Source organism: Tachysurus fulvidraco, chromosome 17, assembly GCF_022655615.1.
Source record: "Tachysurus fulvidraco isolate hzauxx_2018 chromosome 17, HZAU_PFXX_2.0, whole genome shotgun sequence".
Taxonomy (NCBI): Eukaryota; Metazoa; Chordata; class Actinopteri; order Siluriformes; family Bagridae; genus Tachysurus; species Tachysurus fulvidraco.
The window spans coordinates 13,287,143-13,303,665 of record NC_062534.1 but is presented as its reverse complement, the minus strand read 5'-3'; the positions used below and the strand labels follow the sequence as shown (position 1 = coordinate 13,303,665).

The 16,523-nt window shown below is 36.7% G+C and overlaps 1 protein-coding gene across 2 annotated transcripts; it reads left to right on the top strand.

Annotated features, from left to right (window-relative positions):
* Positions 1 to 1,370: 1,370 nt before the first annotated feature.
* On the top strand, positions 1,371 to 16,492 carry LOC113635917 (transmembrane 9 superfamily member 2). Of its 2 annotated transcripts, XM_027135673.2 has the most exons (18): positions 1,371 to 1,666; positions 2,087 to 2,154; positions 2,233 to 2,326; positions 2,885 to 3,012; positions 3,171 to 3,300; positions 3,788 to 3,915; positions 4,269 to 4,380; positions 4,656 to 4,735; positions 4,880 to 4,985; positions 6,073 to 6,114; positions 6,608 to 6,740; positions 6,862 to 6,981; positions 7,621 to 7,678; positions 7,791 to 7,950; positions 10,908 to 11,059; positions 11,155 to 11,266; positions 11,588 to 11,759; positions 14,262 to 16,492. In XM_027135673.2, exons 1-18 carry the CDS (start codon positions 1,535 to 1,537, stop codon positions 14,327 to 14,329), a joined length of 1,995 nt encoding a protein of 664 aa, XP_026991474.1. In that variant the 5' UTR covers positions 1,371 to 1,534; the 3' UTR covers positions 14,330 to 16,492. The 2 variants fall into 2 exon arrangements, with proteins under 2 accessions (XP_026991474.1, XP_026991475.1); XM_027135674.2 differs by lacking the exon at positions 6,073 to 6,114 and having other exon boundaries at positions 1,372 to 1,666.
* Positions 16,493 to 16,523: the final 31 nt, after the last annotated feature.

The window sequence follows — 16,523 nt, the reverse complement described above, 5'->3', positions numbered from 1 at the left end:
GATAGTATTTATGAATTATTTTGTAGGAAATATTTTTCACTTTGTTGGAAAGAAAAAAGGTATGCAGAAGCGTCCATACTCTTTTCCAGAGGCTATGTTACTCCTATGTTAATTCATTCTAAATGAATTAATTTACTGACCAGTAGAATGTTCTTGTCAAACAACTTTTGTGGACTTATTCTTGTCAAACAAAATGTGGACATATACAGAACAGTACATTTATTTGAAATAAATATTTGTAGGGTGAGAAGGGGCCAAGCCAAACGAACCTGCCTGTGAAAAGCTGAGTGAGTAGCTCTTAATTTATCCATTTTATAATTGAATTAATTTCCACAAAGACCCTGGACCCCTGTTTTAGCCAATTAAACTTAAAGGTGTAACTAAGAGTACTAAAGTGTAAGAAGTTAAGACCACCTTTTTCAAGAGTGTTCATTACAACAGATTTTTAATATAGTGAACTGATTGCTTCCATTAAAAAATGAAAAGATGCTGGTCGACGATTTTACCTACTTTGGGGTCTAGAGGAACAGGTTGAGCTGCATAAGGAAGTCTTGAAAGAACTTCTGCTTTAGAGAAGGACTCTGCCTCTAAAAGAAAGATCTCTTTGTAACCACTGGTTAAAACTTTTCTGAGTCTTATCAATAAGTGCTTTGTAATTAAGAGTACCTTTCATTTTGGTCATTCACAACTAGAAGCCCTAAATAAGTAATATTATCTTTCACGGGGATATTATAAATAAAAGAGTCAACACAGTCTTTAATAGCAAAGAGTGCACATTTTACACGTAAAAGAGTACAAATAAATTAGAGGCTTCTGAAAATAAATTGATAGCACTAATTGCCAGCGGGAAGTGTGTAGCATCTTTAAGAAAAAGGGTTGAGTGATCTGCAGGTTGACTGATAATTACCTCTCCTCCAGCAAAAGATATACCTTTTGGACTACTGATTGGATGGTTGTGAGTTCGAATCCTAGGTCCCTGAAGTTGTCACTGCTGGGCCCCTGATTGCTCAGTTGTATAAAGTGAAATAAAAATGTAAGTCACTCTGGGTAAAGGTGGTCTGTTAAATGCTGTAAATGTGAAATATAAGGGGAGATCAGACATCCCTGTCTAATGACCATGTTTTAAAATCACTGAGCTGTTACCATTTGTATACAAGGTTTTAATTGCATTACAGAAGAATTTCCCAAATTTCCCATTTTTTTAAGACACTGAAAAAGTGAAATTGTGAATTGCCTTATGCTTTTCAGCAAAAAAAATAAATATAAAAAACCCACCTTTATTGTTGAATTAAGCTTAAACTACAAGTGCTGCTTTTAGGCCACGCCCAACGGCGTCGTGATTGGCAGACAGAAATAAGCAGCGTCCCTCGTTTCGCCATAGGCGTTAGAGTTCAGTTGGAGGTGTAGCGTATGGACACGGTGCTGTCTGTGTGGAGGGGCAGTTTCACAGCGGAAGTAGAAAAGCCAAACCTTTATCTCCAACAGAGTGGTAAAAGAACGAAGTAAGGAACTAAGCCAGTCGGAATCTGTCACAATGAAACCCCTGGACTTATGCTTTAGACTTGTCTGCAGTTTTATTGCTATTAGCACAGTCTCTGGATTCTATCTTCCGGGTTTAGCTCCGGTTAATTTCTGCGAAGAGGACAAGAAAACCGATGACTGTCAGGTAACGTTGGCACTTTTCCTCTACTTGTCTGTCGCACAGCCTTACAGCAGGTTTGTAGGACAGACACGATGCTGTATATTTAAACTATTGGACATAGATAACGTTCAAAGTCGCATCTTGCTATAACTTAGCTCAAGAGCTAACTGGTTAGCTGAGTGAACTAGCTAGCTTACTTTTCCGTGCAAGTCACGCTGAGTGTCAGTTCGTGCTCCTGTACACTTCTCATTCTGTATCTGTAAACACACACACACAAATATAAATAAATAAAATATTTTTATAAGTTTATTTACTGATAATATATATCAAGTTGCAAGTCTTCCAAACATGTCCAAAGCAAAATCCAACTCCAAAAATCACTTAATTTGAACGGCTTTCTATAAGAAAGTGTGTGTTTGACAATGAAGTCTCTTATCACTACAGAGTGAGATCCAGCTGTTTGTAAACCGGTTGGACTCCGTGGAATCAGTCCTGCCCTACGAGTATGACGTGTAAGTGCGATCAAGCCTTCACTACAACCAAACAAGTGATACCAGCTTATCTGCTTCTAATTATATCAATGATTTCAGGTTTGATTTTTGTAAAGATGAACAAGAGAAGAGACCCTCAGAAAACCTCGGGCAGGTGCTATTTGGGGAGAGAATTGAGACGTCACCTTACAAGGTAGTATGATGTTCCAGTCCTGTGCACACTGATGGACGATGGATTTTTTTTTTTTTTTTTTTTTTTTTACTTTTACTTTTCTTTGTTTGAAGAAATCACACTTCATTACCTCATTATGTATGCTAGGTAACATTGCAGGAGATTTGCGCCTTGCTTGGTCTCTGTTCATTTTTTTCCCTTTCCATGTTGTTTCTTCAATATCTTTCATAATTAATGGCAAAATGAACAAATACAATTAATAATATAAATGTTGCGCACAATAATTAAACATTTTCAGAAGACACATTGTGTTTGTTCTAAAAAATGGTCATAAGAACATTTTTTTAAAGATTCATTCGCTCACAAAATAAACTTCAGAAATGCTTTAAGCAAACTTAATCATGTCTGAAACATTTATTTTTTTTAGTTTTGTAAACTATGAGCCTGCATATCTGAGTTCATCACTTATTGCTAATGGTTTTGTTTGAGGGTGCCTTAATTTCTAAAGGGAAGTGTTTTTCATTCATCACCTTTCACGTATTTTAAAATGTGTTTTTTGTTATAAACGTTCTTTTTCAGTTCAAATTCAGGAAAGATGAGCCTTGCCGTAAAGTGTGCACCAAATCCTATGATTCATCTAAACAGGAAGATAGAGTTCATTTGGAATTTCTTAAGAGAGGCATGGAGCTGAATTACCAACATCACTGGTGAGTGGCTCTGCATTTATTTTGTTGAATAACATTGATTTTGTTTCTGAAAAGCGATGTGGAGGCAGACTCACAGATGCACAGGTTATATTACTTTCCTGTTAGAATTTTAATAGTTAGTGCATTTTGTTATAAGAAAAAATGTATGTTTTCTGCAGGATTGTTGACAACATGCCTGTAACATGGTGCTATGATGTGGAGGATGGTCAGAAGTACTGTAACCCTGGATTTCCTGTTGGCTGCTTTGTTACCTTGGACGGACGATCTAAAGATGCCTGTGTCATCAGTGTGAGTAAGCTGTTTGCTACAACTGGAGTCTGATACCTAAACCATTCATAAGACCATAGCTGCTCTCGAGTTTACCTGCTACAATTTTCACGAAACAGTAGGTGAGAAATCCTCAGATGACTGCCGAGATTCTGCAGTATGGAGGCAGTGCATGTTGCATTATCCCATAAAGCAATGGGACATGTGTAGAAGAGCTAGACTAGTTAGACTATACTTGCAGTTATCATGACATCATAGGTCACATGACATGGACACCATGGTAGATATAATATTTACAGATTTTATTCATAGTACACACGTATACTGAACAGTACATACTGTATCATGGGCCGAGCAGTACTGAATTGAATGCAGTAATGTACTGTCACCGAACACAATGTTGGTCTTATGCCTTGTCTTTTCATGCTAATTGAAAGCAGATTTGTAGTTGTGTGTATGCTAGCCTGGAATTCTGTGTTGTGATAGTGCTGTCTGTTTTTACATGAAGTCTGAGTTCAACAAGAAAAATACTTACTACCTCTTCAACCATGTGGATATCACCATAACTTACCACAGTGGGGAAAATGAGAGTTGGAAAGGTGCACGGCTGGTTGCTGCAAGACTGGAGCCAAAAAGGTCAGCCATTTTTGCCACAATATTAACATATCTAACCATATTATTACCATATACTCTTTACATCAGATTTTTAATATTGTAAGTATAAGAATATTGTAAAAGCTTTGTAAGTCGTAAATAATTGAAGGTATAGGAAATTGTGCTTGTCTTGTGATTTTCTTTTAATTTACGAAAAAAGCAAAAATATAATATTAATAATAAAGAAAGAGTGTCATCCTTTTAAATGTATTCCTTTTCTGTCAGGTGTGTCTGAAGAGCATGGTCTCTCTCTCACTCAGCTTTCTTTAAGTAATCAAATATTTTTCAAGAGGTAAATTGGCAAAATCCTGTTTGACATCTCACTTTTATTGCAGCATTAAACACGGTGAGGAAGCCAGCCAGTCATGTGATGGGCCGCCCATGGACGTACCAAAAGAGACCACTGGCAATCTGAAAGTGACCTATTCTTATTCAGTCAAGTTTGAGGTACTTTCACTGACTCACATTTGAAACCTGTGTGTGTGTGTGTGTGTGTGTGTGTGTGTGTGTGTGTGTGTGTGTGTGTGTGTGTGTGTGTGTGTGTGTGTGTGTGTGTGTGTGTGTGTGTGTGTGTGTGTGTGTGTGTGTGTGTGTGTGTGTATACAATGAACATAAATGTATGTTTGGATAGATTTATGTTTATATATATAAAATATATATATATATATAAACATGCATCTATCCGAAGAGTCTGACTCTCTGTAATTTTTTTTTTTCCCCAGTCCACAGATCAGATCAAATGGGCTTCAAGGTGGGATTACATTTTGGTCTCCATGCCTCATAGCAACATCCAGTGGTTTAGGTAAGCTCTCTCTGTCTCTCCATCTCTTTCTCACTCTATCTTGCTCTCTTTCTCTCTCTCACTCTCACTTAACTGACTTCATTTGTAAATATTCCCAGGCATCTAAATGCATATTAATGACATTTTCCTCTGCATTCTGTGAAGCATCATGAACTCTCTGGTCATTGTGCTCTTCCTCTCTGGCATGGTGGCCATGATCATGCTGAGAACACTACACAAGGACATCACCAGGTACAACCAGGTGGACCAGGTACAGTACTCCTTTCTGTCAACTGCTTATAATGACCTCTTTAAACAGCTGCTTTCTCACCATAAAAGCACAATAAAGCATTATTTAGCTTCCAGACCACTGAACTCAAGAACTGCCACAGTAAATGCAGTAAACTCGCTAGTAGTTTGTGAAGACTGCTAGAGAATAAGAAAGTAGTGATTGTGTTTTCATTACGCTTTACTGTTAAATACAGAACATGCTGTATGACTGTCCGTTTAGCAATTCCTGGTAATACCCTGAGCTCACAGCAGCTAGCTGTAGCATTACAACAACACAAGTGAAATGAGTTTCTGACACAAGCTTAATATAATTTATAGGGCTTTTTACATTGCACTTAACCCCAGGTTATTGTTGTTCACACTAGTAATTTATAAGCATGTTTAGCAAAGTATTTGTGTTGTTTACCCAACATGTGCAGTGTGTGAATGTTGTGGCTAGATGCTTAGCAGCAGACACCCTATCAGAATTTGACGAGTATGTGCCTCATATCACTCCTATCACGTGCTGTGTACAGTCTCAGAAACCCCACATGTTGTGTGTTTAAAAAAAATGTGGAAAATGTGTCAATTGGAGGGAAATGGAGAGTTTTATTTTTACAGTTATGATTCAAAATTTGTATTGCACAGTGAGAAATAACGGAGAATTTATTGAGACTGAGCTAGCAACTATCAGAAGTTGGATAGACCAAAAGGCTTAGGTGGGAACAATAACAAACCATTATTTAAAGCAGTCATATGCTGTATTTAGCCACTCCTTGCTAATACGTCAGATTATGAATAGCTAGGATTAATTGTTAACCCCAACATATGAGCAGTATGAACCGACTAACCAAGATGCTGTTTCCCTGGGTGGAGTATGATGAGGTTAACAATGAACATAAATGTAAAGCACTTCTGTGGCTTATAGACTTACTATAATGCCGTAAGTATGTTTTAACCATATGTTCTGCATTAAATGATTATCATTTACTCTTCTTTAGGTACAAAATTAACTGCTTTGTAAGCAATCATGTGTAATTCAACCACACAAATGAGAGTCACTAAAATCTTATTTGTAACATTTGCAGGCAGATGTGGTTAAGATCCACCAACACTCAGGCATTGCATATGTAAGCCTATTTCCAGGCCCTGTTTGCATATCTTCTTAGGGTGACTTGTTTTTTTTTGGTGACTGCTGAATGAGTAATTTCTCTTCGTTAGAGATTTCCTTACATGATAAAACATGGTGTATTGGTTAAAACTCTGACAGGAATCATGGTTAAACATTTTAACAAATGCGTGCACATTTCTGTGGGATTTCTGATAAACATTTACTGCTTTATAATCCTATTTATTCTCTGCACCATATTTTATCATAGCTCAGTTGTATCTTGCTTGTGCTGACAAAAGGACTTTATCTGATGTCTGATGAACTTTTATTATTTTATTTGGGGTCTGAGGAATGGTTCAGCTCTCAGAATATATTGATTGAAGTCTTTCTTTTTTACTTTAATTTAATTTAATTGATTTATTTTTGCTTATGATTGGCTTCTATTTGAAACGAGGCAAAGCCTTGTCCATGTAACCTTGGAATCTGATGTGAAGTTATGATCTGTGGTGCAGGAGGATGCTCAGGAGGAGTCGGGCTGGAAGCAGGTACATGGGGATGTGTTCAGACCTCCCCGGAGCGGCATGCTGCTGTCTGTCTTTCTAGGGCAAGGCACACAGATTTTCATCATGACCTTCATCACACTCTGTAAGGAAAACCCAAGTCTGTTATACTTTTTTGAAGGAAGGTCTTTGATTAATGCTTAATAGTTTTTTGTGGACTCCTGCTTTTGCTCTGTTTACAACAGTATTTAAAATCTTCTTTTTAGTTTTGGCGTGCCTTGGATTTTTGTCTCCAGCCAACAGAGGAGCACTTATGACCTGCGCAGTGGTGCTGTGGGTCCTTTTGGGCACGCCTGCTGGATATGTTTCAGCCAGAATGTATAAAAGTAAGGTGTAAAGTGCTGGCATATTGCTAATTGTGCTCTTAACGAACAGATGTTTCATGGCATTTATCTTAATATCTGACGTGAAATAAAAATGGCACTTGAAATATTAGTTTATGTATCTCAATCAGAAGTAAAGGTTTAGCATATGTTAAATGTATATGTGTAGTTGTACAGACACATACATATAACTTTTCCCAGGCCTCCACATACCAAAATTAAATATTACTGACGGTACTCATGTGGCTCTCACCTACATTATCCTACCTCACCATTAATTAATTTAAGCACCAAAAAATCATTTTGTAAGAGTAACATTTAGTTATATTATACAGTAGCTTATTTTATTTAGATGTTTATTATTGGTATTTGTAGTAGATGTCTGTAAATGCCTTGAGTTTTTTAATTAGAATTTTTTATTTTAAACTTGCTTGCATACATTTGGTCTTGTGTGCGTGCGTGTGTGCGTGTGTGCGTGTGTGCGTGTGCGCGCGTGTGTGTGCGCGTGTGTGCGCGCGCGCGTGCGTGCGCGTGTGTGTGTGTGTGTGTGTTTATATAGAGGATCATTTGCTTAATAATCATTTTCTCTAAGATTGACTGTATGACCAGGGATGATATGATAATTTGTTTGTGCTTCTTCAGGTTTTGGTGGTGAAAAATGGAAAATAAATGTTTTATTGACAGCACTTCTGTGCCCTGGGTATGTTGACATGTTTTTTATTATTTTATTATGAGGGAAAGAGGTATTTTTAGAGGTATTCTATAATGAGATGACCTTTAAGATTCACATTAATACCCAATGTCTTTAACAGCATCGTGTTTGCCGATTTCTTCTTGATGAATCTGATTCTGTGGGTGGAGGGCTCGTCCGCTGCTGTCCCGTTCCCCACACTGGTAGCTATCCTGGCACTGTGGTTTGGCATTTCTGTTCCTCTCACCTTTGTAGGCGCATACGTTGGCTTCAAAAAATCGGTGAGTTGCACTGCTTTGTGATTTTTGTACAGCACAGTTTTTGTTGGTCTTTTTCAAATGAATCAGAAGGATAAACAAGCCTTTGTTGAGCGTGACCTTTTTATGATTTTCTTTGTCATTATGTCTTGTAAGAATGTACCTAGTTCCACCAGTTCCACCACCCTATGTCAACGTGAAATGTAGCAACACAGGAAATGCGCATTGTAACTCATGGACCCAATCCTGACTCCCAACACTACTGAACACAATAACAAATCATCTCATCCCAACATCATCAGTAATATTAAAAATAAAATGTGATTTTTCCATCTTTAACTAGCTTTATGTTCATATGTGCCATTACAAACGGTGCGATTTGGCTAGATGACTTTCTCTGACAATCATACAACACTTAAAGGCTGACGTGAAGACTTGACTGGATAGTTTGTTGTCCATGCTGAAAAATTCAACAGAGTTGCCAGAGCAGAGGAAGAAGATCTAGAATTGGAGCTACTGCACAGATTGCGATAATTGAACCAAGGCTCTTAGACCAGACACTCTAAACTGAGTTGCAGAGCCAGGCATTGTGCAAATAATCATCTGTTGCACATGGGTATTGATATGAGTCATTGCCTGACAGCTTGAAGATGATAGCTGATTTTGTTGTTACAGCTCAAGCAGACTGGGTTGTTGTATATATTCTCTCAGGTAATAAGATCAGGGGTGGACAGGTCATAAATTCAGTAGTGGGACAACCATGCAAGGCAATGTGCTTGTCCAATCCCATGTTTTGTGAGCCTAGGGCAACAGACAGAAATAGTTGAAATTAGATATTTACATACACCAGAAAAAAACACAAAAACCTTTTTTTCTTTACTGTTGTACATTAAATCAGAGTAAACTTTTTCTGTTTTAAATCAATAAATATTAACAATTTTTGCATTTGTTAAATGTCAGAATCGAGCGAGGGAGAATTTTTATGTATTTTTATCATCACTTTCATCAAAGTCAGAAGTATACATACACTGTTTATTGTGCCTTTAAAACAAAACAAAACAAAAAACTCCAGATTAATCCATTCGGAGCTTAAGAAGCTTCTGATAGGTTAATTGATTCCATTTGAGTTAATTGGGGCACACTTGTAGATGCATATAAAGGAACACCTCAAACACAGAGCCTCTTTCTTTGACATCATGAAAATTAAGAGAAATCCACCAAGACATCAGAAAAAGAATTGTTGACCTCCACAAGTGTGGCTCATCCTTAGGTGCAATTTCCAGATGCCTGAAGTTCCCATGTTCATCCATTCAGACAATAATACGCAAGTGTACAAAATATGGGAATGTACAACCATCATACTGCTCAGGAAGGAGACGGATTCTGAGTCCCAGAGAGGAACGTTTTTTGGTGCGAAATGTGCGAATCAACCCCAGGACAACAGCAAAAGATCTTGTGAAGATGCTGGCTGAAACTGATAAGACAGTGTCATTATCCACAGTAAAACGAATACAGTACCGCCATGAGCTGAAAGGTTACTCTGGGAGGAGAAAGCCATTACTTCAAAACCACCATAAAAAAGCCAGACTACTGTTTCCAACTGCACATGGGGAAAAAAATTTAATTTCTGGAGACATGTCCTGTGGTCTGATGAAACAAAAATTGAACTGTTCGGTATATTTGGAGGAATAAGGCCGAAGCTTTGAAGCCTCAGAACACCATCCCAACTGTGAAGTATGGGGGTGGTAGTATAATGTTGTGGGGTTTCTTTGCTGCAGAAGGGACTGGTGCACTTTACAAAATGGATGGCATCATGAGAAAAGAAAATTATGTGGATATATTAAAGCAACATCTGAAGACTTCAGCCAGGAAGTTAAAGCTTGGGTGCAAATGGGTCTTCCAAATGGACAATGACCCCAAGCATACCTCCAGATTAGTTACAAAGTGGCTTAAGGACAATAAAGTCAAGGTATTGGAGTGGCCATCACAAAGCCCTGATCTCAATCCCATAGAAAATTTGTGGGCGGCACTGAAAAGGTGAGTGCGAGCAAGAAGGCCTACAAACCTGACCCAGTTAGACCAGTTCTGTCAAGAGGAGTGAGCCAAAATTCCAGCAAACTATTTTTAGAAAGCTTGTGGAAGGATACCCAAAACGTTTGGCCCAAGTGAAACTGTTTCGGGGCAATTCCACCAAATACTAAGGAAGTGTATGTATACTTCTGACTTTGATGAAAGTGATAATAAAAATACATAAAAATTCTCCCTCGCTCGATTCTGACATTTAACAAATGCAAAAAATAAGTTAATATTTATTGATTTAAAACAGAAAAATTTTACTCTGATTTAATGTATGACAGTAAAGAAATAAAAGTTTGTGTTTTTTTCTGAAGTGTATGTAAATATCTGGTTTCAACGGTCTTTGCTTGTTTTTTAGTTTAATGGAACGTTAGTTTGCTCATTGCCAGACAGCAAAATTAATACTGAAATAAATGAAAGTCACGTTCTGACCAAATTCTCTGGTTGTTTGTTGCTTTAATTGCCAAATAAATTAAGTAATCTCTCATCTCCTCCCAAGTTTTGTAAATCCTCCATCATTATATTTCTAACCTCTGAATGCATGGTGGAACGCTGGTAATGCATATATAGTGTTGAGCGTATGCAGTTTCCCTCTGTGTATCATTTTTCAACTAATAAAATAATACTATATTGTGCATCACTGAAACTTCCTGTAGTGGCTTGGAATTTTGGCCCTTGTTTTTCCTTGCATGGATATTTGTTCACATTCAGTAGAAATGTAGTCCTAGAAAATCCTAGAACTAAGCCCCAAAAAAGATAGATGCCATTTTGTCTTTAGTAATGTGTTAGGAGTTTCTCTCTTTAATCACTGTAAGTTCCAGCCTGTGTATTGTCTGTGTTGCAGGTCCAGTCTATTTCACTCTGTATTCATTCATATTGTTGTTGTTTTTTTTTTCTTCTTACAGGTGATCGAATTGCCAGTGCGAACAAACCAGATCCCACGGCAAATCCCAGAGCAGTCCTTTTTTACCAAACCTATTCCAGGCATCATCATGGGTGGCATCCTGCCCTTCGGCTGCATTTTCATCCAGCTCTTCTTCATTCTCAACAGCATCTGGTATAATTCAGTCTCATGAATTATTCAAGATTTATACACCCCACTGGTGCTGTAAGATTAAAAACTGAGTCTTTTCTGACATTCTGTACTTGCAGGTCTCATCAGATGTATTATATGTTTGGCTTCCTGTTCTTGGTGTTTATTATCCTCCTCATCACATGCTCAGAAGCCACCATTCTGCTCTGCTACTTTCATTTGTGTGCTGAGGTGAGGATGTAGGCTTTGTACTTCATAAATTGTTTAAAATTCATGTGCCTGCAGCAGGAATGTATGAATTTATTTGTAATATCTGTGATGATGTGAATGACAGGGAATAAATATTTGAAATTCTTTGCAGATCTATATTGTGATGTGTGTGTGAGTGTGAGTGTGAGAGAGTGTGTGCAGTATGGATACCCAGGCAAATGGGTCTTGTTCTCAAATGTGTCTGTTTCACACTTGCATTACTGTATTAAAAAAAGACACATGAAATTGAAACGTATATCTCGTAATGATGCCAGATTTCTCTGAATTTTCTTCTTTTTACAGGATTATCACTGGTGGTGGCGATCATTCCTCACTAGTGGATTCACCGCAGTTTATCTCTTCATCTATGCCATACATTATTTCTTAACCAAACTTCAAATCCAAGGAGCTGCCAGCACCATTCTTTACTTTGGCTACACCTTGATAATGGTTCTGATATTCTTCCTTTTCACAGGTGAGTGAACAGACTTTCATTGAAATGCCTCACTGATAACACAATGTAACGCAATTTGTAAATGCGCTCTAACCACGCAAGTTAGTCATTGTTTAACACTATTAAAATAACTATCGGTTCTGTAATCAAAGCCATCAATTAAATCCTTCAGTCTGGCAGCAGACGGCGGTATTATGGCCATATTTCTGGGTAGAAAGATCCAGGAAAGAGCAGCATGTAATCTGTTTGCTCTGTTTACACTGCCTGTGAAGGGAAATAATGTCAATATGTTGCGCAGTGGCCAATATTGGTAGACAATTAGGAACGAGGATATGTATCCTGCTATCCTGTATCCTGTTGTCATTTCTGTCAAGCTTGAACCACTTAATAACTTGTGTGCTTACTCTGGTGGATATTTGCTTTGTTCCATGGTCAAACCTTTTTTCATCACCTCACACCTCCTACTGTGCTGGTGTTTGTTGTGATTTTAGAAAAGAGAGAATAAATCTTTGAGCAAATGCAAAATTTAAACATGTTTCAAAGTAAAGTGTTGAAATGTGGACATTAGTTTGAATACTGTAGCTGTATCCCAGATGACATGGTACACACTGCTTACTTACACCATGCACTCTGTACTCCAATGTTTAGGGTATGAGTTCTAGAAGGGTCGAGTTGCCTTAAATACAACATTAATGATTTACTAACCAGAAGTATAAGCTTTTTTCCAGTCAATGGAAAATTGTGTCAAATACACGCAAGTTGACGGCGTGAATTGTGTAACATGAGAAATGTTTGTGTGTGTTTTTTTTCCCTCTGCTTCCCTCCCCTTTTTTTCCCTGGTTAAATAAGTGCATTATCTTGGTATCTGCAACACTTGTCCTTACTAGAATTATACTGTTTGTTCATATTTGTGTGATCTGGGAGACATCAGACATCACAAAAATATGTATAACTGTACAATTTGCTGTTACTGTAGTAACCAAGTTAACAATAACAGGACACAAGCCTATTGCTTGATATCCCACCTCCTTTTTTTTTAATTTTTCTTCTTTCTTCTTCTTCTTCTTCTTTTCTCTCTTCCCCCTATTTTCTTTACCCTACATTTCATATTATGCTATGGTATATAGGTGTTTATGAGAGAGTAAATACAGAAGCTTCTAAATATTTCAAGTCCTTTTTAGTGTTCTTGTGTAACACAGTAGCCCAGTCTCATTGCCTTTAATCTAATATTTCCCAGCTTTTCCCTCAGTTGGAGGAGGATAAAGAAAACCAGCTCTGATCCAAGAAGGCGACATAGTATATAAATGACACACTGACCGCTGACCTTATTTTGCTTCCCATCTTCCGGAAACGCTGATTTTATTATGTCCTTTTCTTTCCTAAGTCCTTTTTCTCAGTCTCTCCTCCCTGTTATTGAATAGCTTCAGCCATGAGCTGAATCCTTGCTTCATGGTTTCCATTTTCATGTGGTAATGCTCTTCTTTAACACTGATAGTTTGTGTAGATAATAGAGGCCTAGAGCATTTACAGTCATTACTGAATCAATTGGCCATTACACAGGGAACTCTATATGATCACATATGATTGTAGGACTCTGTAATGCTTTGCTATTATTGTCTTAGATTTGGCACCACTGTTTTCATAATATCTCATAAACCAGGAGCCTGATATCTTTGTTGCCATGGCATCTAATAGATGCTTCAGAAACCCTGGATAAAGCACTTACACAATTTCTTCAACTTTTAAGAGATGAAAACAGGAATTCACAGAGAAACAGAACCTGTTTGTGTACTGCACTTTCCTGGGTGCATGTATTTTCTAAGTGGATGAGGTCAGACATGGTAACAGCACGATCTTGCTGTTCCAGGTTGAACACACCCACACATTCCTATATGTGGAATGTATTAAACCTGTACAGACATCTAATAGCTGTGGATCACGATTTTCTTCCTCTCGCTCCTTGTATGTCGAATGAAGTCTGATTGAGCCTTGCAAAATTCATAGACTGAACTGAACTTCAAATATCAGCAGATTTAGAAATGTTGATAAAAGAAATTGTTGCTAGAAGACGATCACTCAAGGTACCAAACTTGATCACGGCACAGCTGACTTATATTAAGTGACAACCATAAATGGTAAAGCTCATAGAGAACTGGAAACTAACTAAATGGGGAAACGTTCTTCGTAATAAACGTTGCAGTGCATTATAGTGCTAACTCTTCCTCTATTTATAATGAGCCTATTCTTTTGTTTTTATTGAAGGGTTAAACATCTCTCCTTCCCAAAGTTGATATTCATTTTATTATATTTACATTCATTCATTTTATTTGTCATGTGTGCTCTTGACTCAGCTATTTTTAAAAAAATTGATAATGTAATCTTTAGAAAATATCTAAGAGCTCTTGTAGTACAGGAAGAGTTTATGTACAGAATGTTCATAAATAATATATTTCTTGTTCCATTGCTTTGAATGATTTTACAAACGAAGTTCCAGCTTGTCTTATTTGTCTTGTCTTTCCACAGGCACCATTGGCTTTTTTGCCTGTTTCTGGTTTGTAAATAAAATCTACAGTGTGGTGAAGGTGGACTAATTTGGAGATGTCAGCACTGGACTTTCTGGACAATGTGGTGTTCAGCTTTGGCAGACTGTTGATGGAGAGTTGTCCTTTTTTTGCTTGTAAACTAGTTCTAATGTCATAATTCTGTTTCTCCTGTATGGAATTTGGTTGATTTGGTTTGCACAATTAACAGGTTTGAATGTTATGAATGTGATTGACAAGCTGGCAACTATTTGCCTGTGAAATGATTTACTTGTCAACGAAGGTGGTGGACTGTGTAGAAACTGAAAGTGTGAAGGAACACCGATTGTGATCAAATGAATCTGTATGGAAGATTATCTGCTACCTGAACCTTAAGCACAAATTGCTTCTCATTCAGAACAGACATTTAGATTTCTTATATTGAATATCTTATATATATTATGGTTTTATATTGGTCTCCAAATATGTTTCTTTTTTCTTTTTTTTTATATAAAGCTATATTGATGTTTTATAATTTGAATGGTAAAACATGAACCCCATTGTTAAGTTTATTTCTGTTTTATAAAATAGTTCTAAAGTGAAAAGGTCTGTAAATAAAAAAGAAATGTAAAAAAAAAAATCCTATAGAATTTCCGAAGGGTTGTTTATAACATGACTAATAATTAGATATTAAAATGACTGTTAAGGTATCTTTTAATTTTTATGGCTCTCATCCACTGAATTTTATGTAAAACAAAGAAAGGAACTGATTTAATAATTGACAGAGATTGACGTTAGAGCAATAACAATTCAGTTTTAATTGGAATGCTCACAGCTGCTACTGAGCTTTAGAAAATCATGTGAGGTATACTTAAAGATTCCTAAAATCTCTTTAAAAAAAAAAATCATGAAACAAACATAAAACACAATACAAATCATTACAATATTTATCAACATGGTTTGGAACAATTCTGTTCTTAATATAAGTACAAGTTTTACAAAAACACCTTGCATTATAAGGATCTTGATTGTTTACTCATTAAGCGATGGATTTACTGGAGAAGAATGGTGGTTGAGACTTTGAGACAAAAAGACCTTGTTGGAAACCTATAGATGTGTAACAATTCATATCTCCAAACCAGTCTAGAAGAATAGGTAATATGATGATGATGATGATGATGATAATAATAATAATTATAATCATAATAGATACAATTTCCGTTAGCTTTAACACCTCAGGTTATTAACTTTATTTAATTTTTTTCTTCATTCCCAGCATTTTGAAGATCGTAAGCTGTATCATGTGCACTGGAAAATTAAACAAAAATAAATTAATAAATGCAATGTAAAGTGTCCCAAGACAGGGGGCTGCTGAACTATGTTAATAAATCAAGATTTCAATTGCAACCTGTTTTAAAAAACACACCTTCATTACATCTTTATTAGTCCATATTGTCTGAGACTGAAAGTTTAATGGTGTGGTAGATGACGCATACCAAAAGAAAACAAACAAGGCTATAAAACTTTACAAATCTAGACAAACATGTCAGACAATTAAAAAACTAATAATATAGACTTTTCTTTGTTAGTGTTTCTATAAAGAAGGACATATTTCCAGTGTTTTATTTCACTAGCCAGTAGTGAATGTCTATAAGTGTTTTGTTCTCCCAGTTTCATCGCTTAGCATGACAAATATTGCTCTGGACTTTGTCACTTGTTAAGTAGGACTGCACAATATAGTGTTTGTTAATCAGTATCGTGGTACTTGCTTCTGTAACCTACAAATAAATACACTCGTGAAACATGCTGTGAGAATTTAAAACGGCATAGACTATATCGTGCAGCCCTATGAGTGTATTATGAGGGGGAAAAAACTGAATACAGATGTGCAAGAGGTTGCTCATCCTGCTGTGGTCCACCTCCAATGGATGGTCTATACTCTGAACATTTGGTGGATATACAGATTTAATTATGTTTCTCTTAAGGCTAGTGAGATTGTATACAGCGCTAAAGAGTAGACAGGTGGCCAAGAAGTAAAACTACACACACTGTACTATACCTCAAGAGGCTGGATACTCTCATGAGAAACACAAAAATTTCCACATAAAGTCATTCTTCTAGCTAAAGTGTAATTGCTTAAAAGATTATTATATGTCTTTATAAAGATTGATTAAAAGTGTAAAACCTCCAGCATTGTTTACTTTTCAAATGTTAATAAATGCTGTCAAAATTTTGCTTGTTGCTTACAGTACCTGTAATTTTGATG